The sequence below is a fragment of the Dichotomopilus funicola genome (genome assembly GCF_033296635.1).
Source record: "Dichotomopilus funicola strain CBS 141.50 unplaced genomic scaffold C8A04scaffold_10, whole genome shotgun sequence".
Classification (NCBI taxonomy): domain Eukaryota; kingdom Fungi; phylum Ascomycota; class Sordariomycetes; order Sordariales; family Chaetomiaceae; genus Dichotomopilus; species Dichotomopilus funicola.
In genome coordinates this window covers 80,651-103,694 of record NW_026944031.1, presented here as the reverse complement: position 1 = coordinate 103,694, position 23,044 = coordinate 80,651, and the positions used below count along the sequence as shown (strand labels likewise).

At 55.8% G+C, this 23,044-nt stretch overlaps 7 protein-coding genes across 7 annotated transcripts; 3 read left to right on the top strand and 4 right to left on the bottom strand.

The window, feature by feature from the left end:
* Positions 1-2,410: 2,410 nt before the first annotated feature.
* C8A04DRAFT_10011 (uncharacterized protein) lies at positions 2,411-3,657 on the top strand (the record flags this gene model as incomplete). Its single annotated transcript, XM_062776434.1, has 2 exons — positions 2,411-2,821; positions 2,887-3,657. The coding sequence occupies 2 exons, from the start codon at positions 2,411-2,413 to the stop codon at positions 3,655-3,657; spliced, it is 1,182 nt and encodes a 393-aa protein (XP_062639510.1).
* Positions 3,658-5,168: 1,511 nt separating this feature from the next.
* On the top strand, positions 5,169-7,109 carry C8A04DRAFT_25948 (Abscisic acid G-protein coupled receptor-domain-containing protein; the record flags this gene model as incomplete). Its single annotated transcript, XM_062779758.1, has 1 exon — positions 5,169-7,109. One exon carries the CDS (start codon positions 5,169-5,171, stop codon positions 7,107-7,109), a length of 1,941 nt encoding a protein of 646 aa, XP_062639509.1.
* Positions 7,110-8,951: 1,842 nt separating this feature from the next.
* Positions 8,952-9,622, top strand: C8A04DRAFT_25947 (uncharacterized protein; the record flags this gene model as incomplete). Its single annotated transcript, XM_062779757.1, has 2 exons — positions 8,952-9,401; positions 9,494-9,622. 2 exons carry the CDS (start codon positions 8,952-8,954, stop codon positions 9,620-9,622), a joined length of 579 nt encoding a protein of 192 aa, XP_062639508.1.
* A 1,034-nt stretch (positions 9,623-10,656) lies between these two features.
* Positions 10,657-11,224, bottom strand: C8A04DRAFT_25946 (uncharacterized protein; the record flags this gene model as incomplete). The annotated part of the gene is made up of 2 exons (XM_062779756.1): positions 10,657-10,910; positions 11,029-11,224. The coding sequence occupies 2 exons, from the start codon at positions 11,222-11,224 to the stop codon at positions 10,657-10,659; spliced, it is 450 nt and encodes a 149-aa protein (XP_062639507.1).
* An 837-nt stretch (positions 11,225-12,061) lies between these two features.
* C8A04DRAFT_25945 (uncharacterized protein) lies at positions 12,062-13,081 on the bottom strand (the record flags this gene model as incomplete). Its single annotated transcript, XM_062779755.1, has 1 exon — positions 12,062-13,081. The coding sequence occupies one exon, from the start codon at positions 13,079-13,081 to the stop codon at positions 12,062-12,064; it is 1,020 nt and encodes a 339-aa protein (XP_062639506.1).
* Positions 13,082-14,251: 1,170 nt separating this feature from the next.
* Positions 14,252-16,585, bottom strand: C8A04DRAFT_35128 (uncharacterized protein; the record flags this gene model as incomplete). The annotated part of the gene is made up of 2 exons (XM_062783052.1): positions 14,252-15,381; positions 15,421-16,585. The coding sequence occupies 2 exons, from the start codon at positions 16,583-16,585 to the stop codon at positions 14,252-14,254; spliced, it is 2,295 nt and encodes a 764-aa protein (XP_062639505.1).
* A 3,040-nt stretch (positions 16,586-19,625) lies between these two features.
* Positions 19,626-22,015, bottom strand: C8A04DRAFT_25943 (microtubule associated protein-domain-containing protein; the record flags this gene model as incomplete). Its single annotated transcript, XM_062779754.1, has 3 exons — positions 19,626-21,505; positions 21,574-21,832; positions 21,905-22,015. 3 exons carry the CDS (start codon positions 22,013-22,015, stop codon positions 19,626-19,628), a joined length of 2,250 nt encoding a protein of 749 aa, XP_062639504.1.
* Between the last annotated feature and the right edge of the window lie 1,029 nt (positions 22,016-23,044).

The window sequence follows — 23,044 nt, the reverse complement described above, 5'->3', positions numbered from 1 at the left end:
CAAGATGGACGGCGAAAAAATATGCGAAGAGTGACACCCTGGAAGCTCGAGCCGCGATATCTGAGCGCATGACAGGTGCCTCAGGTGGCAGCCAAGCTTCACCTAGCTTCTTTATATTCCCCGGCTCCCGACCCATCTGGTCTTGTCCTTGTTGTTTTGCGAACTTGTGTTTTGTCTGACCTCTTGGCTTGTCACTCGTCCTCCGGATTATTAGCAAATTTTGAACGGCGAATCAACAAAAGGTGACAGAAGAAAAAAATAAAGCAAGAGAAAACGTGGATTATTTCGGCATTCCCGTCTCTCATTTCGGCCCCACAGGGAGCTCCTTCCAGCAACACATACCTCCTACCTAGTTCAACGCACTGCAGCATTTCATCGAACTCCCACTCAGGCTTTCTGGCCACGCAAGCAAACAGTGCATCATCAGCCTGCGCTAGGTCTTCGTTTGACTCAGCCCGGCAAAGTATTTCTGTACCTCTTCAAATCACCAGAACTTACTGTTCTGCCGAGTCCTACACACCCGCCGACAACCTGCGCGCCCGATAATAATAACCCCCCCCACCATCCGGCACTCATTTGCGAACCAACAACCCTTACTTTCCCGGTCCCCGACTCCCCTTGTCGAAAAGAGACCCCTACTGTGGAAAACCCGAACCCGCCCCTGCAGCAGTCGTTTTCATCACCGCGCACCGGTGCCTCTGGCGCCAGCTCCTCGCACGCTTCAAGGACGTGCGAGCTCCATGCAAGTTGTCGCAGGATAGCCTCTGCTGGCCTCATCCGTGAGGCCGTACGAGCACTGGCATAGTCTCGGCAACAACACGACCAAACTCTACACAACACCCCGCGCCCTGCGATGGCCAAGGTCTTCGAGCTCGTGGATCGAGTAACTCCATCCCGCTCAGACTCCGCCAAAAGCCTCGACTCAGACGTTTCGCCGGGCACGAAAGCTCATGCAGAAGTTGCTGAGTACTTCCTAAACAAGACCGGTCCCAATAACGACGGCCGGCGAAATGGCGGAGGGACGCGACCGTTTGCCTCGGTGTCAACCGATGCCAGTACTACTACGCTGACTTCCATCTCGGAAGAGGGCCGTGCCGACTTTTCGCGACAAACTTCCCACGACGGCAGCCGTGACTCTGGTGGTGGTCGAAAGTCCTCGACCGCGTCTGTTACCTTCCAGCCGCCAAGCCATCCCTCGCTGCCCCAGGGTAACCCCCGCAAAACAGACCAACGCCGCCTGCGAGCGTCGTCTCCTTCCCCTGTGAGGTAAGTGTTGAGAGTTTTGCTTCTTTACCTAGTTTCCCCGTCGTTGTTGGCCCCTTTTCGTGATATCACAGCCAGCGCGGTGTGATTCAACGCTCTTTCTCAGTGGACTGGGAGCTGAAGCCCTCGGCCCCGTCCACTGCGGGAAACGCGCCGACGGGGACACTTCCATCGCCGACATTTCTTTCCTTTCGTTGCCTGGGCCGCGCACAAAGTTTTGCCCGATGCCCAACGACTTGCTTGGCTAGTGCCTAGCAAACGCCGGCCACGAATTGTCGAGAGGAGAAAGCCAAGAGCCCCGCCTTGACCGAGAACGGACGCCCACGTACGTCGTCTCGGCTTCCCTCAAAAGGAGAAAGTTGTCAGTCGTTGCCCCCGAATGGTGTAAAAGAGCATGCAACGTCTCCCCGGCTTCCCCGCACCCGGTAGGCCCACATTCGGAAGAAGCTCCCAGCCCTATCTGCCGGCCAGAAGGGTCGAATGGAGGTCGAGAGCGGGACAACAAGTGGGACGGGAAGAGAACGAAGCAGTGTGCCACGCCTGTGGCCATGCATCGCAGCCGCCGACGCACGAGTTTTCGGGATGCTCACGCGAGTCGACTCCAAAGTCCATGCGCCGTTGTGCAGGCCGTACGCCGTGGGGGAGGCCAACCGAGGCAACTCGCCGACGATGGGAAAGCCAGAGGGAAAAAAAAATCAGAATGGCAACACCGGCCCCGCAACCCCCACCAATCCGGCTTGTTCTGGCCGGAACGATGTCATTCTCTCCCACCCAATTCCGTTAGCTAAGCCCCTGCGGCTTGTTGAAGGGTCCCCCCGATGCCCACATCTGCGTACCTTCCACTCGCTTGGACCCGTGGCTGTGCTGAGAGGGCGAGATCGCCATGACCCCGATGCCATGTGCGCAGACATCATCACATTTTGCCCCGCGTCATCGCTCTCCTGCTTGGCCTGCCAACTTGAGGTCCCTTCCCCGAAATCAACAAAAGCACGTTCCTCGCGGAATCTTTTGGGCAAGGCACAAACTTTGCGCGAAGTCATATTCGCATGACTTTATTTTCCTGATTTTTCATTTTCCAAAAACATCGCAACGCTGCTATCTCCGTCTGCGGTCCTGAAAGACTCAGAATTTTCCGCTTGGCGCAACAATGGCGACGCTAACCGTGAATCCACCCTCGCCTCACAGGTTCGAACAACATGTCGGATTTGACAATCTACCGGTCGGAGAAGCGACCAAGAACAATCCTTCGTCGTTTACCCTTCAAGCGAGGCACCAGGGCTACCACCCTTCGAGAAGGTCCCGGACGTTCATGATCGGCGTCGACGAGCACAATTACTCCCAATATGCGCTGGTCTGGCTTCTGAACAACATGGTGGACGATGGTGACGAGGTTATTTGCGTGAGGGTCTTGGAGAGCCCAGTCCGGCCAGATAAGAACTACCAAGACGATGCAAGGAAGCTTCTGGAAACCATCAAGTCCAAGAACGAATTGAACAAGGCGATCAGCGTGATCCTGGAGTACTCGGTTGGGAAGCTCCACGACACGTTCCAGCAATTGGTATGTCGCTCAACGACCGCGAACCGAACTTGAGAATGAAAGTTGGCTAACCGTTGACGATCCAGCTCGGGATTTACAATCCCTCCATGCTCATCGTCGGCACCAAGGGACGGACTCTGGGAGGGTTCCAGGGACTCATGAACGCGCGAAATTCGTTTTCCAAGTACTGTCTCCAGTACAGCCCCATCCCGGTGGTCGTGGTTCGGCCGGACGACAAGCGACTCAAGAAAAAGGAGAAGCGCTCGCAGGATCCCGGACGACAGAGCTACGCCGCCATGCTCGCATACAACTCGGGTCGCCACGAAGCCGACAGCGAGGCCAGCAGCGTTTATGAATTCGAGAAAGGGATATCGGCCGACGAAGAAGCCCACCGCGTCGCCGCTGCGATTGGACTGCCCGCGAGATTTGACCCGACCATCAAGCCATACCAACCCCGCGATAGTTCGCGGCGGAGGTCGTCGCCGTCTGGGCATTCAACCGGACGAACCACGTCCCTGTCTCCGCCTCCGATGCCGCTTGCCGCCGAAAGCGGGGAGGACGAGAGCGGTGATGAGGAGGACGAGTTCGAGGTTGAGGCTGTGTCCAACGGGAAGTTCGATGACGAGGATCGGGAGCAAACCGGGCTCGAAGAGAAAAAGCAGCGCCTTCACGCTATGGAAGTGGGTGAAGCGGCAGCGCTTCTCAAGTCAGGGAAGGCGGATTCGCTAGAGGACGAGGAAGAGGAGGACGATTCGCGGGAGAGGGGAACACAAGGGACACAAGAATCACAAGAGTCACAGGCGTCACAGGGTGCCGGGGCAGCAGAGGGGGCAAAGGGAGAGCCGTCTAGGTCGTAGGAGGATCTTGGGCTCGGTATTCTGGCTGCTCGGGAGTGAAGAAGCAGTTATCGCATTTTGAGTTTTGCCTGGTTTCCTGATTTCTGAAGTGGGGCGTTATTCACGGCGTTATAGGGGTGCAAGGAAGGAGGAGCACCAGATGCGATTTCGATCCCTCTAACGGCCAGAGCGCACCACATTTGCCGGTATTCTGGGAACGGCGCGATTTGTTCACTGCGGAAGAGGAGTTTAAGGCGGTCAGCTGGACACCAGCTCAGAACGGGGAGTAAACGGAACGGGACATTCATTGTGTATTTATACATGGGATGGGTGGTACTTTGCAGCGATGATTTTGTAAATTATACATGATACACCTCAGCCAAAAATTCACCCCTCCGGCATTTCCTTGTGCAGCAGGTGATATGGTCCGAGTCTAAAGTTGTTTCTGGCGGCTAAGGTGTGATGTGATTCCCAAGACTGCTGCTACTACCCCATGTATGCAGGCTGCTCGGATAACCGCTCGGGTAACCGATAAGGAAGGCCTTGGTCTGAAGTGATACATGGATTAATTCGACCACAGTCTCTGTCCTAGGATAATTACAGTCGCATCCGGATCTTACTCTACGATTAAACCATAGGGCGGCCGTTAGTTCCCACATGAAGCATCTCCAAGAAATTGATAGGCAGATCTGCTTAATTACCTCCTACCTTACCGAGCAGGTATGAAAAAAACCACCGGTGCAGTGCAGGTCAACCGGGAAAGAGATGCAGGATAGGACAGAATACACGAACGGTGGTCCACACAGAACCAGGCACCACCCTTCTGAGCTCAAGGGGCCCCTGTTAAAGTGCAGGGAGAATACAGTGGCCCAAGCTCGTATCCGGGGATTCTCCCCCCCTCTCCAGCCCGGTCCGATGCCGTCACTGCACCCTCACTGCAGTAAGGCCGTGGAAAGTTCGCCCGCAGCGGCACTTCCAGAGGCTTGTGGGCCTGCAGCTCCGTCTTCCGAGAAACAAAACGGGACTCGCTCGCGAACACCTCCCTCCACCAAAAAAGGGCTTGCCAGAACTCCAACTCGGTCCATCACATTCGCTATTAAACTCAGCCACACGCGTTACTTCCGGCCATGACCGGGGATTCCATTTTGAGAACTACACGTACCGTTTTTTAATGCCCATCGCATAATCATTCTACCCCACATGGAATAATCGCTCGCTTTTTGGGTCGTGTTTCGTTCGCGATCTTCGCAAACATTGGCCACGCCGTTCCTACAAGCCACCTCTTCGCCACTCGTATTACGCAAGGAATCGCCTTTTTTGACGACGCTACCTGTTTTTTCTCGGTTTATGAGCTGTGACGGATGTTGAACGAACTGTTACGACGATTGGAACAAGATCGATAACGCGACCGAGAGAAAATTAAACGAACCAAGTAACAGAGAAGGCGAAACAACGCACATGAAAACGGCTACAACACACATATACGCGCGAACATACACGCACGCACCCGCCCACGCCCACGCCCACACACCATGTTCATACACCCCGACGCCGACGATGCGTCGTCCTGCGGGCCATCCACGGCCTGCTCCCCAGACGCGTCCACCCTTCTCTCAACCACTCTCGCCCTCACACCAGTTCTCGCAACCTTTGCGCTCGCCTCCTCCCTCGCCCTAACCCGGCTCTTCCCTTACCTCTCCCGTCTCCAGCAGCAACAGCAACAATACCAGCAATCGCTCTCCCCTTCCTCTGCGAAACACGCCGCCAGCTTTGGCGTCGACAGCGGAGGGATCCCTCTAGATGACGGCCAGGAACACTTCCTGCCGACCTCGGCGCCCCCTTCGTTGCGCCAAGCCCATGCTGAGCAGGCCGCTCGCTCGCCACGACGGCGTCTTGCCGCGGTGGCATTTGCGACGACGCTTGGGCTGGCGGCTGTGCTTGCGGAGTTGATTTTGGCGGAGATTTTGGAGTTGCAGGGTGCTGTATTGGGCGCGCGGGCACGCGCTGTGGGGCTGCGGGTGACGGTGCCGACGTTGATGGGGATGCTGGTCGGGGTTGTGCCGTTTCTCGCGGCGCAGAGTGTGCTGGCGTCGTGGGGGTGGCGGTTTGGAAGGGATGCGAGGGGACGGTTGGCTTCGCGGGCTGCGTGGGGGATGTTGGGAGCGGTGTTTTTGGGGTGGTTGGGTGTGTTTTGGTTGATAGGGCGCGTGGTGACGGGGAAGATCGCCGGGGGAGGAGGTGCAGGCGAAGAGTTGTGGAAGTCTGTTGGGATGGCGAGGGCTGAGGGGTCCGGAGGCGGTCCTACGGGGTGGTTTGACGCGACGGCGATGACGCTTGGGAGGGGGAAGGTGGGTGGTTTTGGGGCGAAGGGATTTGGAGCGAGCGGGGAAGGGGGTTTGTCGAGGGCGTGCTTGGAGAGGGTGGGCGTGATCGGCATCTCGCTGATGGCGCTACTTTCAGGGTTTGCGAGTATTTCTAGTCCGTGGCATACTTTTGTTGATGACCGGATGTACCGCAAACGGCCGATCACAGACGCAGACATTGCGCGGAAGCAAGCTGGTCTGGACGCCACGAGCGAGCTGTTGATGACGAAGCGGCACCGGTTACGATCTCTACAACGAAAAGCGCAGGTGGTGTCTGAGGGAGTTGGGGGCGGTACAGCACACGGCATGCCAGCGCCCACAACAGGAAACGGGCTCATGGGCAAGGTCATCGGCTCCCTCAAGACCATGACCGGCGGTGGCGAAGCCGGCGAGCTGCGCGCTCTTCAATCCGAAATCTCGGCCCTTGAAGCCATGGAATCCAACCTCGCAGGTACCCTCTCGACGCTCAAATCCCGCCAAGCAGCCCACGCCCTCGATGGCACCCCCGTCGGCCGCTTACTCGCCATCCCGCGCTACATTTTCGCCACATACTGCGTCTACCGCATCCTAGCGACCTCTCTCACCACCCTCCACCGCATGTACTCTCCCTCGACCTCGTTCTCCTCCTCCGACCCGATCAACCGCTTCCTCGGTCTGCTCGCGAAACACTGGGACCCCAAACTCGACCAGATCGCCTGGGCGCGACAAATCTCTTTCCTCCTATCCGGTGTCATCCTCGCGGCCAGCGCGGGCTCGGTCCTCCAGACCTTCCGGATCTTCGCCAAGTGGGCGCCCGGGTTATTCCACCAAGCCCAGGCCAACCTGGCGCTGCTGGTCGGTCAGGTCACCGCGACGTATGTGATCAGCGCGGCGCTGCTGATGCGGAGTAACTTGCCGCGGGACGTGGGACGGACCGTGGGGGATGCGCTGGAGAGTGCGCTGGAACCTGGGTTTGTGGATCGTTGGTTTGAGGGGTGGTTTTTGTTGGCGAGTGTTGGGACGGCGGCGGGGATTTGGGTTGGGAGGAAGGTTAGTGGTGTTGGGAGTGGTGGGTATGGAGAGGACTGGGATGAGTTTGCGGGCGAGGAGATGGGACAGAAGAGGTCATGATATGTGATGCAGGCCGATGCTTGTGTTGGTTGGTGTTTTATTCTTGATCTTGCAAGCCAGTCTTGCGAGATGGAGTTGGGGCTTTGGGTTTTCTGGTGTGAAGGCCTTTTTGTACATAGCTTCTTTTCTTTGTCTTGGGGGTCATTTAGCGAGTCTATAATGTGAGATGTACATATAAATTATGATAACCATGAAGTCTCATCCATCCAGTCCACCGTCACTCATTCGCTGCTCATGACTTCTCAATTCTTTAGCCGGGAAGCCGGCGACCGTATTTCCAAAAGAGTCACTTTTCTACAAGCTAATCATCCCCTCCTGTATTTCTTGCTTCCTGCATCCCCGTTTCGGCTTTTGTGGTGTTGATCCTTCAAAGTAAACAAAACGCCTGGCTATCAAAACCGCTGACGCTGCCCACCAAGTGGGTTGGTGGGGTTGCTGCAAGCATCCCGCTGTGGGTCCCTGCTCACATCCCCAACCAATCAGCTGCTCACCAGGGGTTCATCCGGGGCACCTCTCAAACGCAAGCCCCGTTTCGTTTCGAACCACAACCGGCTTCTCCTGTCCAACCCTTTCTCCTGCTCCTGATTCTTTTTGTGAGTGCAAACTAGGCGACTGGGCGAGCAAGCAAGCACCGCAAGGCAACATGCAAACACACGATGGCCTCCCAAATCGCCCAAGGCTACCTGCCCGACTTTCCGCGCACCACCCACTTGTTTCGTGTCCTGCCTGACTGGGCGAGGTTGAAACGGACGGATATGCAAGGGCGGGGACTTGCACGTGTCAAGGAGGACTGTGGTGTCGAATCGTTTAGGCTTCCATTGGGGAGGAAGAACTTGCCACGATGCGAATGACTTTGGTGGCTCAAAAGGAGGGTAGTATTTGTCGAGTGCTCGGGTGCAGTGCTCCAGAAACGTCGGACGTCCAAAGGTTGGAGTTTTGAGAAGGGTTCCAATCCTTTTTGGTAGATGGTCTAGCCCTTGCTTCCCCTCAGAGCGCTTGCCACGGATATCTTGACGATAGCTGCTCCTTCCCCCCAAACTTCCTTTTTTTCCGAGGGATTCTTACGGGGCTCTCCTCGGTTTCTCCTTCCTTCTTCTTTTGTTTGCTATTGTTGTCTGTGAAAAAAAGAAGATTTTGAAGCCGTGCTTCCTCAACTTGCCGTGCGTGCCGACTGTGAGCGCAATTGGTCGTTTTCCAGTTCAACCACCACACCACTCACACAGCTATCTCGCGTTGCACCCGCCACGATTCGCCACTGACCAACCTCTCCGAGCTGACCTACCCTTGGTTGCCTGAACATATTTCCCCTCTTTGCACGACCGAGGGGTTGTAATAATACAGACAAGGCTGGCCTTTTCGACCCTCTCAGTTTTTTTTTCGCCAAAAACGACGTCTTTTTCGATACAACTCCAAGGTTCAAACCACGGCATAATTCAAGGCCCGTTGAGGTCACCCTAAATCTCCCGCCACGTCTAGACCCTCTTCGATCAGCATACCCAAGCCCTTGGACCAGGCGTATTTCAGCCGCATTGACTACCCTAGCGTTCGCGTGGAAAGCGACCTTGGTTACCCGACCGATCGGATCGTCCACGACTATAGGTGTCTGACACAGATCGCGTTTCGGGTAGTCACACGACGACGGCATCGGTCTCCACCTGCGCAACGAGGACGCGTTACGAGAGGGAGAGAGATAGGGGGTGACTCGTGGTTCGACCATCTGTTCATCCGAAAGCGTGTGTAGAGGTGTACCGTCAACCTCCAACTCCTTCGGCTGCTACCTACAACTGCCACACCTCTTCTCTTCCTTAAACGCCAGCCTGTGAGGTGTGACGTCAGTTCATGATGGCCTTTCACGACGAGGGGCTGTTCACAAGATGGATTTGGGTCATCCTCATGATGGCCTCAACAACCTCGGCCATCGCGCTCTCCACGTTCGAACAGATATCCGCCTCCACCATCTCACTCGGCTGCATCCTCGCCTACAACTCCGATATTCCCGGCTGCACGGTAAACGACTTTGGGAGAGGGGGTGCCTGCTCAGCGACGTGTGTGCGGGGGATTGAAAGGGTGGAGAGATCTCTCGAAGGGGTCTGCGACGAGGCCACTGTGTCGGAGCTCTCTATTTTGGGGCAGGCGCTGGCGGGCAATTTGGTGGCGGTGCTCTGCCCAGGTAACTCATCTCCAACAGCAGACCCAAGCACGAGCCCAACAGAAGAACCTACCTCCACCAAAAGTACTGTCACCACATCGCCGCTCTTCCCAGGTGTCCCGCCACCGCTCACATTTACTACAGTTAGCCCAACCTCGACGACCACCACGAGACGACCGTCCTCGACGAGTGAAGGTGACGAATTAAAAACGTCTACGTCGTTTTCTACCTCCAGCTCGAGGAGAGCTTCGTCTACGACGACCGTCAAGACACCACGTCCAACCTTTATTCAGTCATCGTCGTCTTCGACGAGCTCATCAACATCCACCTCGACCGGTCCATCGGATCCCCCCGAGGAGACTAAAGGAGGTGGAAGATCAGGGGGCGGGAGCCCTTTTGATACGGTGACCAGCGGTGCAAAGCAGCGTATAGGACATCTGGCTGTGTCGGTGGCTATCTCATTAGGGTTGGGTTTGTTGCTTTTTCAATGACCAAGGAATGTGTATTTTGGTTGTAAGGAGTATTTAAAGGGAGTTATTGGTGGGACATGGGACTGCGGTATTGGATTGGCTTGGACGGACCGCTGATTTTGGCTTTTACGGTGGGTGGCAAGTCTAATTGGAGGTTCACTTCCTAAGTTCTCTGGCAAGAGACGGGCTTTTTTGTCAGGTTATAAATGGCGAGGCGTTGATGGTATTCGACGAGGTCAGGTCGTGGTACTGCCACTGTTTTGACTTAAAACAGATCACAATCTTGAGTTGGGAACGTGACGGCCTATCGAGGGCCAGGTCCCGTCACTTTTAAAGGGTTCAGCTTTATAGTGACCCAGAAATAAAACAATGTCAAATACCATGTCTTCAGCGAAGTCGGAAGGTTCACAGCAACGGGTGTAAACCATTATCCTAAATTCCTACACGGTCTTGCGGTGTCTCATAAAACCCATCAACACCAAATAATACCCGTTTGTCGATGAGACTAGCGAATCCATGAATCATTAGGATTCTTCTTCATGATGTTATATAGTATTATCGTTTGCCAGGATATCTCTGTATCTCGACAGGTGGTCCCAGTCAGCCATATGACAACCACACTGCCGGTGCTCTCAGGGTGGGAAATATAAAAAAACAAAAAAAGAAAAACACAAAAAGCTCACTGCCCACTTCCTCCGGTGAGGTTGTAGACAGCTACGAAAACCCAGAAGGGTTTTGCTGTACTGCCCCGTCCGTGAGTCGAACTCACGGAGCGGAGAAAGCAGGCACCACCGAGTAATGCCCGCGCGCCCCCAAATGCACCATCCGCGGTCCGGGCAGGCATTTGCCGGATGGAGGGGCCGTTGGGAATTGGTTGCGGAAGGGTGGGTTATAAGGGGCTGTCTGGGGAGGAGGGACGGAAGGTGCGTCAATAGTGTTTTTTAGGTACTGAAACATCCCGCTGGACCTTGCGGCGCAACATGCTGCTTATAGGACCATAAGGCGTCTCAACCCGGCCAACAACCTCAAATCTAAACTTGGAATACAACCTAACGCCAGCAGGTGACGACAAGACATTGCCATACCGGCCGTGACGATCGATGTCTTCGCAGATGTGGTGCATAAGTGCCGAACCGAGACCGAGGCGTTGGTAATCTGGGCGGATGGATAAGAGCGTTATTCCTGCGGGAGTGTGTCAGTATGTGTACGTATGTTTCTGTTAGCCTCGGGAGTTTTGCACGAAGGGTTGAGACGACTAGGGTGATTATATGGGGAGGATTACGGAGGGTAGATAACATACGGCACACATCCTCAAGACGCCCAACAACCCTCTCCCGCTCGTTCCGCAAAGCTGCCGACACCTCCAGCCATGCTGGTACGTCCAGTGCCTCAGGGACCCAGCCGTCATCCTCAGACCTCGATTTGGACCTCGATTTGGAGGTTGTTACCCTTGCCTTCAGTTCGTCGTTCCCGCCGACCTTGACAACATCGGCCATAATCTCAGGTTCAATATCGGTATCCCGACATCGTTCCGCCGTCCACCCGGCTAACCCAACCACACATGATCCGTCACCGCCACCGTCACCATCACCATCACCATCACCATCACCATCACCATCACCGTCGCCGCCATGCCGACATATTCTTATCTTCCGAAGATACGCCTGTCCACTACCTCCTCTTCCGCGTACAACAGCATCTCTAATCCCCTCCGCATACCACTGTACAGTCTCAGAATTCTTCCGTTGCGCTTCCAAATCGGTACCTAGATGAGTGGGAGCACGGGAAAGGGGAAACATCACACGGAAGAGAGGACCAGTTTCAGAGGCGGGGACGTCGCGGTCTGTGCGAGGTAGTGTGCGTCTTCTAATGAGACCGGTTCGATGGTGAATTGTGTGCGATTTCCAGCGACGATTGGGGAGGGGGAGTTGAGGGAGGTGTGGCCATGGCTGTTTTTGGGAGATTTGTGTTAAGGTGATGGATGTGTGGTCGTTGAGTTGGGATGAGTGTGGTGTTGGTGGAGGACGGCAAACACATTTCAGACCCGCAGTGCTGTTAAGTACACTCAATCTGTGATTGTCGCTGCACCCGAGTTATAGAGACTTTCAATGGGAAAGAAACAACAAGCTTTGAATTATGTAGAAACCATCGAAGAGCGAAAGCGTTAAAGTGCTCATATGGAGTATCGCGCGGTGCTTTCTAGCCAAAGCCAAAGGTAGAATAAATCGAGTACGAGAAGAAAAAAGAAAAGAAAGCCCAGAAAGGAGTGAACCCCAGGATACACCACATATCAACACTTTCCACGACGTTTCGAACATCGTCACGATCCCACCTTAGGCTGTAGAGGCCCAGAGATCCCGCATTTGAATCACACCAGGAATACTCGCCAACAACCCAACCGTCATATCACTCACAAGCCCCTTCTCGCTGCCCCAATGCACCGTCAGCGGCGCCCACGCAAGCTGGCGTGCCGTCTTCTTCGTCCACTCAGTCTTTTCCGCCGCCGACTTTGTCGCAAAGCCGCTGTGGCTGCTGCTGTCGAACCGCTCGGCGAAGAGCCGGCCGATCTCGATGCCGACATAGGCAGCCCAGAAGCGGGCGCTCCACTTGTACGCTTGGCCCTGCTGTGCCGGCGTCCACGAAAGGATGCCGCGGCCGGAGAGGTAGGCGCCGTTCTCGAGGGACTGGAAGGTGATGCACAGAGCGAGGCGGAGGTACTCGACGGCCGTCTCGAGCTTAGTAGGCCCGACCGACCCGTTTGTCGTTGCCTTCTCATTCGCGTTGGCCGGTTTGGAGGAAAACGTCTGCCGCACCAACTTCCGCGCCCAAAAGTACATCCCCAACAGCGCCCACAACCGCAAGATCATCCGCGCCTCACTCAACAGCCCCGACAACGCCCCCAATTTCTTCGACAGCGCCAGCGCGCGGGCCGCCGTGCCCGCCGCACCCGCACCTACGCCCGCAGCCGCCGCCTTGGGAGACGCCGCCGCCGACGCAAACAACACCGTGGTGCCCCGCGGCAGGGTGCTCACCAGGGCAATCCACTCCCGCGCCGACCGCTGCAGGGCCGACCGCGACAGCGCAGCCAGCGCGGCTGAGCCGAACTTGGAGGTGTAGCAGAGGAACAGCATGACGGTGTCGATGCCCGCCGGCGTGGACAGGCATTTCTCGAGGCGGGTTAGGAAGGAGTCGGCGTTGGAGGGGAGGGCGGCCAGGAGCGCGCCGAGGGGCAGGGGCTTGCGCTTGGGTGCGTTCGCGGGCGCCGCGGAGGAGGGGATGGGGTCGCCTGAGGGGAGGTCGGCGATTGGGGCCGGGGCCGTCACGGAGGTGTCGGGGGCGGATGCGTCGGCCATTGTGGTGGTGTTTTCGTGTTCTTCTGTGTCGTTGTTTTAGTCGGGTTTTGAGGTCGTCGGGAATCGGCGGCGTCCAAGTGTCGTCGTCTAGGTTTGAGATCCGGTGGTAAAGATGTTGATTGGAGATGAATGCACAGGCGGGTACTGGCGGAAAGTCCAAAGATCTTGAACAAGATGCGGCGGAAACGTTGAGCCGGCTCGTACGTCGCGCAGGGGGATTGGTGGAATCGCAGCGGGGGAAAGAAGCCCCTGTTTTGTCTCGACGAGCTATGTAAGCTTGGCTCTCCGAGGTGCTGCTGTGTTGTCGTGCTCTCTGTGGCTGACCCAATTCACCAGCTGTGGTTTCTGGACCTGAAACTCGGAGAAACGAAAACACCAACGGAATCAGGAAAAGTTGTTGCTGGAAGTAAAAAAGGTGTCGTTCGCACTTGCAATGCGTAAATCTTGAAGGCGAGCGGAGCCTTCCCCAGGAGACGCCAGATGCCGAGTGGGGTTGCTGGGTTACAGGGGTCCAGGATCCACCTTCGTGCCTCGGTTCGCGGGGCGGCAAGGCGCAGCCGTCGCGGCCGGGAGTGGAGTCCCACATGTTGTGCCTGGTGATCTTCAACATTGCGAGGAAGGAACTCGAAAGGAAAGATATGGGGAGAAATGATATATTTATCAAGGGAATAAAAAAAGAGATGCGAGGAAATATGATGAGAAATAGTTCGGGCGCGGGCCTCGCTTGTTTAGGGAGCAATTGGTCATCAAGGTCAGGCGACAATTTTGTGTGGCTGCTTCATGTTTTCAGAAATCAGGGGCTTTTCTCAGGGGTCTTCGGTAATAACATTCGTTACCCACAAGCGACAAGGACATGAACAACGGTGACTGCTCGAAATTTAATGATATATATGCGTTGCTAGTACTATTTAGGGGGTATATCCAGGTGCATTCGTACAGTTCCGTTTTGAGGGAAATGGGGGCCCACGGACAACATGACTGCGTCCTATGTTTGTGTGCATAGTAGTCTGAATACGACGAGGCTATTAGAAAACTAGCCAAGGCACCGACTGGAAAGGAAGATATCCAAGCTAACCGTGGTGATTACAAGGCCGCCCGTTTAATCTTTACAGCTCCAGTACAGTGTATCGACCGTCTTACTTAAACCATTCCACATAGACCAAGTCAAATTCACCGCCTCGCCCTAGGCACAGGCACAACCACAACCCCCTGCCTCCCCGCCGAGCCCGCGCTATCCCACACGCTCTGGCTCACGCGCGCCGGGATCTTGCGCCCGCGCAGACGCTGGTCAATCAGCCACAAGCCGACGACAAATTCGTCCTTAGCCAGCGCCCCGCGTCCGCCACGGTCGACCAGATCCCAGACCTCGGCCAACTCGTCGGCCGGGAGGCGGCTGCGCGCCCAGATATCGCGGGCGACGATGTTGAGGACTAGGTCCGCTGCTGCTTCTGCTGCTTCCCTTGCGTCTTCAGCGGCGGACTGACTGACTTGAACCCCCCAGCCTTCGCCCAGAAACATGCCCCGGTTACTCGCCCACACAGCCTCATACCGTCTACGCTCTCGTATGGTAATCTCTTCACGCCAGCGCCTCCGCGACCCTTCATGGTGCGCATGTTTCTTGTTCCCACTGCCCAGGAGCACCTTACTTCGCCGGCGATGATGATGCTGCTGTTTTCGGCGCGCATCCTCGTCGTCGGATAGCGAAGTGGAGTGGGGGCTGCGCAGCGTGTGGAGCATGCCCGTTTTTTGTTGGGACTGCGGCGTCCGGCTGCCGCCGTTTGTGCCGCCCGTAAGCTGAGAGCGGATGCTGTCCGCGGTGTGGTGGGGCTGGAGAGGGCTTCGGCCGGAGCGGCGGGGGGCGGGTACGGGAGGTGGTTGAGAGGGTGTTGCTGGGGTGAGGCGGGCTGAGGCGAGGTTGCTGGCCACCATGGCGTCGGTGAGGGTTTGAAGGTTGAGGTTGGGCGTGAGTTCGGCCGGTGCGGGGGTCGTGATCATGGATCGGGAGGAAGGGCTGCGGGCTGGCGGGGCCGGCCGTTGTGGTGTCCTGTTAATTTGCCTTGGTGGCGGTGATGGGGCCCGTGATGGGATGGAAGAGGCTGATACAAACGTCTCGTTGGAGGATGTTGAGCTGTGGGATGCCTGTCTAGTTTTCGGGTTCCCGGCCAAGCTGAAAGGGGCACCTTCTTGACTCCCATTCTGCTCAGCAGTTATGGGTGGTACAGCAGGCCCAACCGGTTTGATAACCTTGACTACCCTTGATGGGGGCGGGGTCGGACCGGGACGTGATATCTTTACAGACTCTGGTCGAGGGGAGATAGGACGCTGGGTATTCTCAACACCAGCGGGTGTCCGTGGTGGATGCTTTTCCGTATCGACCTGCTGCTCTAGCTTCGGCTTTGGCTTCGGCTTCGGTTTTGGCTTTGGTGCCTGCTCGACCGCCTTCTTCTGCAGCTCCTGCGGTGCCACACTCACCCCCGATTGCACATCCGAGTCCGGAGATCTCCTGCGCGACGGTGCCCTCTTCTTAACAGGATCAACCTCGTCGTCGTGCCTCTTCTGCTCAAACAGCGATACCAAAGACGTCGTCGGCAGGATCGAGGCCGTGTCAAGGACTTCCGCCTCAGACTGCTTCTTCTTCAGCCCCAGCCCCACAGAACTCGCCGCGACGCTCGCAGCGTCCACACTCTGTCCCCTGCTCTGGATAGCCACTCCACTGCTCAGATCCAGTTGCGGTATCTGACCCCTCGCGGGCGAGCCAGACCGGCTCGCGGCTAAGGTAGCGGCGATCATCGAGGGCGATGTCAACGGGGTTTGTCTCCCGCCATCCGTACCTGACCTACCAGCTGGAGGGGTGAGCAGCGTATCATTTATCCGGCCAGCGCTCGCAGGATGCAGCTCCTTCGGCCTCTGTGCAACCTGACCATTCTGAAAATAACCACCACCATCTCCAGCGGCCAACCCATTCTCCTGATCATACCCACCAGAACCACCAGCAGCATAACTACCGCCCGTTGAGTGCTGAGCCACGCTTCCCACACGCCCAGGCGTCCCCGTGCCCTTCAACGATCGCGATGAAACCACATGATCCCTGGCAGCCTGGGTAGCCGCCATCAACGCGCCATTCCCCTTCCCCAGCCCGCTCTTCGACCCTGTATTCGTTATCCCTAACCCTGGCCTAGGCCCCAAAACCGGAGAAGAGGTCGCACTCTCCCTCAACGGTGACGGGCCACGCGATACAACATTCCCGCCTCCGCCGCCTCCTCCTCCTCTAGCCCCGGGTATCCCTGTCGCAGCCGCAGCCGCAGCCGCAGCCGCATCCACCGCGGCCTGCTTTTGCTTGTTAAACGCGAGTGTAGCGCCCTGGAGAGCGGCGGATACCGCTGGGCTGGGGGACGCGGTAGATGGGGTTTGGTGGATGGAGGCTCGCGGTTTGGGAGAGGGTGATGGTGGTTGCGCGCGGTTGTGATGCGAAGTGCTCTTCGTGGGTGATGGTGGACGCTGCATGGAGGGACTTTGGATGCTATGAGGCCGGGTCGGTCGGACGGAAGGACGGTGGGACGGTGGGGAGATGCGTCTGTCGAGGTGTTGTTGTAGGTGTCTAGGGACCGGCGCGGTTTAGGAGGGTTGTGAGGTATATCGGTGAGGTAGGTATCGGGATTCGAGTTGGGATGTCCGAGAAGGGGCTGGGAACAAGCTCCGAAGTTATCAAGGAAGTGTAAATCGAAGGAAGAACAATGCGGTGAGGAAAAGACTCGAAGGGTCAATGAAAGACCGGGGGATGATCTATGCCGGCATGGTGTAGAAGTAGAGGGAAGGTTGGAATGCCAAACGAAGAAAAAAAGAATCTCCTTTGTTTGAGGTTTGACGTGATGCGAGGCCGCCGGGGTTGCGGATGCATGCCATTTTTTGAATGAACTCGGCCTCGCGTAAAATGGCGTTCCCACGCGTTGGAAGCTCTCCTACTTGTCCGTCAGGGTCCCACCAATACAGGGGTTGCCAGGTCAAACAGCGCTGCGGGCCGTCGGATCACCTGCAGGGTCCCCTGTTTGCAAGGCGACAACCCTGACAGCTGAGCTCAAGTGCTGAACTCAGGTCGCAGCTTCCAAGACAGACGCATTCACATACAAACAGAAGTGGTGTTGGTACCAAAGATATATTTTCCAGGAGATGGAAAGGTTGATGGCAATGATATCGACTGGGGAAGAAAAAGAGGGTCAGGAATTTGTATATTCAAGTTGAAATTCATCAATCAACAGATAAACTTTAAAGAAGCATCGTCGAAAAAAAGGGGCAGTCAAAAAAGTAAGAAACACCAAAATAGCAAAAGCTTACCACCCAGGCCTACTGTTATACCCGGCCAGTAGAGGTAAATCTGATGGTTACGGAAAGTCACAGAGCCTTAAGTATGTCAGCCGGGGACTTTTGCTTCGCGTTCGGTTCGAACCCATGCCCTCTTCCCTCGGTCGTGCAATGAGGGCGGGTGCCTGCTAACTTTTCGACGCTCAAGACTTAACCCCGGTAGGGAATTAAATGATGCGACGCCTGAGCCAAACTCACCACCGGGTGTGGTCGGTTTGTAGCCCCATTGGCAGGCGGGTTGGAAACTGGGTCGTTGGACCTAATATATATAGTGCTGGAGGGAGGGAAGGAAGGAGGTGGATTTTGGGGGGACGATTGTGGCCTGAGGTACTGCTGTGCTGGTCGTCGGCAACATTGGATGGAAGTTGTTGACGACGGCCAGTTGGCACCCTATGGAGGGGTACTTCTCTAATTGGACTCCTCTCTCGGTAACAGAGCTCCTGAGACAGAGAGGTTAGCTACTGTGGTGTTGACGATGGAAAGCGGAATGCCTTCTACGACGTGTTAACTCAAGAGGACGGTAGATTTAAGGAACGGGAGCAACGTACCTAGGCGTGACATTTTCCCTCGTGGGTCCGATCTATTGCCCAGCAGTTCTTAGTGACTGTCAGTGTTAAGACTGATGTTACGGGAGTGAGCTTAACTGACCGCTATGTAATATCCTTAATACAGGGACCGGGGACCGTGGTTCGAACCTTCCAATCAAACCAGGAGTTGCGCATATAAAACGGACTGTCACAACCGCGACAATTGAACGACTTAGCCTGGATCTCCAGTTACGTGGGCACGAGAACTTGAGGGTGAAACTTTCCGGTAACTTTCTACCCGACTTCAACATGATTGTGTAACATGTGTTCCAGCTCTCGTACAAAACAGTCGGGTGTCGAACCCTAGGTAGAATTTGGTAAAGGGGAAACGAGAAAGGAAGCAAAATGATATCGTCATCTCTGGAGCAATCTCGAATTACGGGTGTAAATTAAGAGTTCAATGGGCTGCCCGGGCTTCATCCTGGTCCAACGTTGAGGCATGTGGGTTAGATAGGTAGGTAACTTCAACTTGATGAACCGAATCGTTAGGAAACGATAGTATGTAGTCTGTCAAAGGGAGATTGGACCATGGAATGCACCTAAGTTTAGTTCTGGCATGTATGTGGAGAGACATGTGCCATAGCTTTTTGTAGCGTTCTCAATTTTCATCGTTCCACCGAACATTTACTAGACTTATTCACCAGATCACGCTCACAGAAACGGTCAGGTCCACTCATACCATGGCTTACAAACAAACATCACGAGAACGGGCTAATAAATCAGTCAACAAGCGAACTCATATAAACTCAAATCAACCCGGTATAAAACGCCAAAACCATTGCACATGCCCCTCGCCTCCTCCACTCAGTTCCATCTCCCCACATCTCCCCTCTCACTCCCGCCTCATGCCCTCTCAACTACCCACGGGCAACACCCACTCCCCCAAACTAGATACACAAGAAGATACATGCGGGTTGTACGGGAAGAAATCTCACCATCCACCTCAAACGTAGCAGAGTCGACACATAAAAAAGAGCAGCAAAGAAAAGCCCCTCCCGAAGGGAGCACTGGCTATTTTTTGATCGCCCGCGCCAGCCAGCCAGCCGGTTGGCCGTACAGGAAAACGAAACGGGAAAGAGGGTAAGAAAACAATCCGCGATTAGGAAAGAAAAGAAAAAAAAACCGTAGAAAAGAAACAGCGTCAGAGTAAAATTGCGTGGTACGCCACAGAACATAGGAGGGAGATGGTCCCCCATGGTCCCCATGCGAAGCGATGAGGTACCATGGTGGAGAATATTGAGGTCCACACTGATGTAATGAAGAGCGTAGCAAAGCCAATGCCTCACTTCGCCTCGATCCTCCCAAGAACTCCCCCTTTGTCCCTGGTCCCAGCCTACCAATGCACCGTTAAACCAATGCTGGAGACGACCCTCGCCCAAGCAAACATAAAGGAATCGCGCAAGGCTAGATCAACGCAATATGACTACTGCTGCTTCCTGGATAAAGATCAGGATTAGAGCAAGACATGTTCGTCGTTAAGTTGGCGCCGTAAACTCATCAAGCCATCATTCAGAAAAGCACAACCCCTCTCTCCTAAGTGGATTGGTTGGTGAAGAAAACCTAGTCTGGGGAGAGAGGAGTGTGTAGCTGAGGATTAATTAGTATCCGTCCTCGTCCGTCCACTCGCTCCCCGACACGATCCGGTTTCCTTCGTGTTCCATCAACATCGGCTTCGCGTTTGCAGGCGGCATACCGCGATGGTGTTTGAGTTGACTTTGCGGCCGCACGATGTTGTTTCCGTTGAGCCCGTTGGTACTCCGAGCAGCGCGTAGTTTGGCAAAGTAGTCTTCGGAGAGGTCCTCCTCAGGCTCCGAGACGTCGTCATACGTCTCCCAGTTTTCTGAGCCGGTGATTACCGTCCCGTTACTAGAGCTGCTGGACGAGGCGTGTGAAATCTGCCGTACGGCGGGTGGTGCTTGAGGATAGGATGCTTGTTGCATGGACCGTGACGCAAAGTAGTCCCGTGACGCGGGTCGGCTGGGTTCTTGATACGAGTAGCGTTCTTCGTAGACGTCCTCAGGCTCGACATTCCGGATAACGCTCGAGCTGAGACCGGCCGACCGATAGTTGTTTGTTGGTGTCTCAAGCTCGGGTGCTGGTAGGAGCTCTCGCATCTTCGGTGGGGGTGCTCTTAATACCGGGTTTACTTGACGGGTTGTGCTCTCTGCAGCTCTCGACTGAGGGCGCTCAGGGGAATTGCCCCCATGCTTGAGATTGGAAAGGGGCATCCGCGCAGGGGGGCGAGTCGGGCTACCTTTGCCGCTAGCTGGGAACCCTCTGAGCGTACCTCCCTGTGATGGTTGTGTTGCAGCTGCCTTGTTCGGGTTCGTACCCGTCGGTGTCTTCGCAGAGCTCCTCGGTGGCCCCCTAATGCTGCCACCCACACTCTTGGCGCGGCTTAGGCCAGGGTTATTGTTCGACGGGGTGGGAGTCGGACCGGGTGTCCTGGACCGAGGACCGGGCCCCGGTTTAGAGTCCTCCGTCTCGAGAGTGTCAAGATAGCGCTCTCCCTGAACCAGAAAAGGGCGGCCGTACTCGTCCTCCCAGGTTTCTAACGCCTTCCGCAACTCAGCCGCCACCTTGGGAAGCTCCTTAGCGATGCGCTTCCTCATCTTCTCCTCGCGGAGCAGCTTGCCGGGGTCGCGTCTCTCGCCCTTTTGGCCGCGCATCATCAGTCGCGAGGCATCCTGGCTTGAAGCAGCCAGCTCATTGCGCTCGCTGACAAGAGACTTGTGTCTGTCGAGAAGAGCAAGAGTAGGGGCGCGCTGTTCCTTCAGTAGCTCCAGGCGGGAAATCTCGCGCTCGTGAGCCTCAAGGAGGGCGTCGCTGTACACGTCTGAGAAAGCCGGCGTGAATTCAAGCATCTCATCCTCCGAGAGATACAGCGCATCCCAGAGTTCCTGTAGTTTGAAACGCGCATCCTCGACAAACAAGTGCAGGTTCTGTCGCTTGAGTTCGTTGAGTTTTGTCAACTCGTCCTCGAACTCGTTGATCTGGCGGATGCCGCAGCCACGGTTGGCATTGAGGAAGCCCTTGCGCTCGGCTTCTTCAATTCCCAACTTGTCCCAAAGGGTCTCGACGGCGGCTTTCAGGTCTCGTAGGCGCTTTTCGCGTCCCTTCTTCTCATCTACCAATTTATCTCTCTTGGTCCGCAGACGGCTGAGATCCTCCTCGTGAAGGCCAAGCTGTTCAGGAGCGTCGCGATAATACTTGACAATCGCGCCGTCGGTCTGCGCCTGGGGCGTGCCGAGTTCGGCCCAGAGCTGAATAATGTTCTCGGCGAGTGTCTTGACTGTTGCCACGCGGCGGGTGTACTCCTCATACACGCGCGTAAACTCGGCATCCAGTTTATCCACATACGCCGGTGATAGATCGAAACTGGGCGGAATAGACTCATTTGGTCCCGTTGGCGGCAGGTCCAGCTCGACGAACGTTGGCTCGAGGTGGAGAGAATAAGACTCGAGAGCTTGCACCAGTTCTACAGCAGCCGGTTAGCCATCCATGTTGTCTATCCCTTGCGATTCGTAACAAACGTGGAATGCGTACTCTTAACCTGTTCAAATCGCTCCCGGTGGAGGCGGCTGACTTGAATGTGCTTCTCCTTGAGCACTTGGAGACACCTCGTAAGCGGGTAGGTGACCTTGAGATCGGCGTCGTTACTACGGCGCGGTCGTCCATCGTCGAGCGAAGCCTCCATCTGCTTGATAGTCGTGATCATCTTTTGCGCCTCCTCGACCATTCCTTTCTTCTCCGCCGTCACCTGGCGGACTTGGTTATTGAGTGCATCGGATAGTGCCGCGAAAAGCTGCAGCGCAAGCAATTGTTAGTGATACATTTCGCCTTGGCGATAGTGAAGTACCCCTTTCTTCCCCCTTACCTCCTCTTCGCGGGCGTCGCGGTCGTGGTTCGGCACTCCAATCTCGTCGAACAGGCCGTGCAGCTGGCCAATTATTGTATTGACCTGCTGCGCGAGGTAGCTTGTATCCATGGTGTCGCGGCGGCGGCGGCACGGTCCGTCGATCGCGTGCGTGGAACAATGTCTATCCTTCCGTAACGTTCTGAATTGGTCTTTGCGGCGGTGCAAGTCAGGGGCGCGTGGGGGGATCCACTGTTGAACCTCAAACTGCGGTGTGTTGAGTCGGGTTGAATGTGTGATGAGTTGTCAGTCGAGGAAGGGATTGGTCGTAGTGGGGTGTATCATGGGACCCCAATGACGTGCAGCGAAGGTCTGCAGCTAAAAAGTTGTTGTGTTTTTCAGAATCCCTCTTTTTTCCGCACGGGCGAAACGACGGGGGTCAGCGCATTGCCGAGGAGTCGGACAAAACGGCGCAGTGTTGGAAAATGGACGATACGCGACCAAAAATGCAGCGAGGGGACTGACGCAGCGACGGCAGCGGTCACGATAGTTTTGAGCAGGGAAAATGAGCGAGAGGGAGTGTGTCGAAATCCTAGTGAAATTGTTGGAATTGCGGGATCGCTGTTGACTTTGTGTCTCCAGGAGCGACCGTGGAAGTTGCACCAAATCCTGGCCGGCGCCTACTTCCCGTCGCCCGGGCAACGGCCGCTTGTTCCTGCGCTGGATCGAGAAAAGGTGGGGCTCCACTTAAACCAGCCCCACCCCGCGCCTGGCTGCTTGCGATCGCAGCAGCGCGCAACCCCGCATGCTGCTGCTGTTTCATCCCTTGCAGCTTGCGCTTTTCGAGTCGTTGTCAGATTCCTTGCTCTTTATAGGCCGTAAAAAATTACAAACACCATTTCCAAGCAGCAATCCATCCTCCTTTGTTCTTGTATCTCCTTGATTTCACCGTCCGCTGTCTGTCATGTGCGCACAACGTGGGGATGACGACAGAATCAAGTGTAAGACATTCGAATTTCCCCTCCATGCTCGTCAGCCCTGCTCGGCGCGCTCAGCCATTCGGCCCACTCTGCAATGCGACGCCAACCTTCCAAAGGAGGAAGACAGGATCCCACCTCTCGCTTTTGACTGGTCATTCGCTCGGCCGCCGACCGAGAGGCT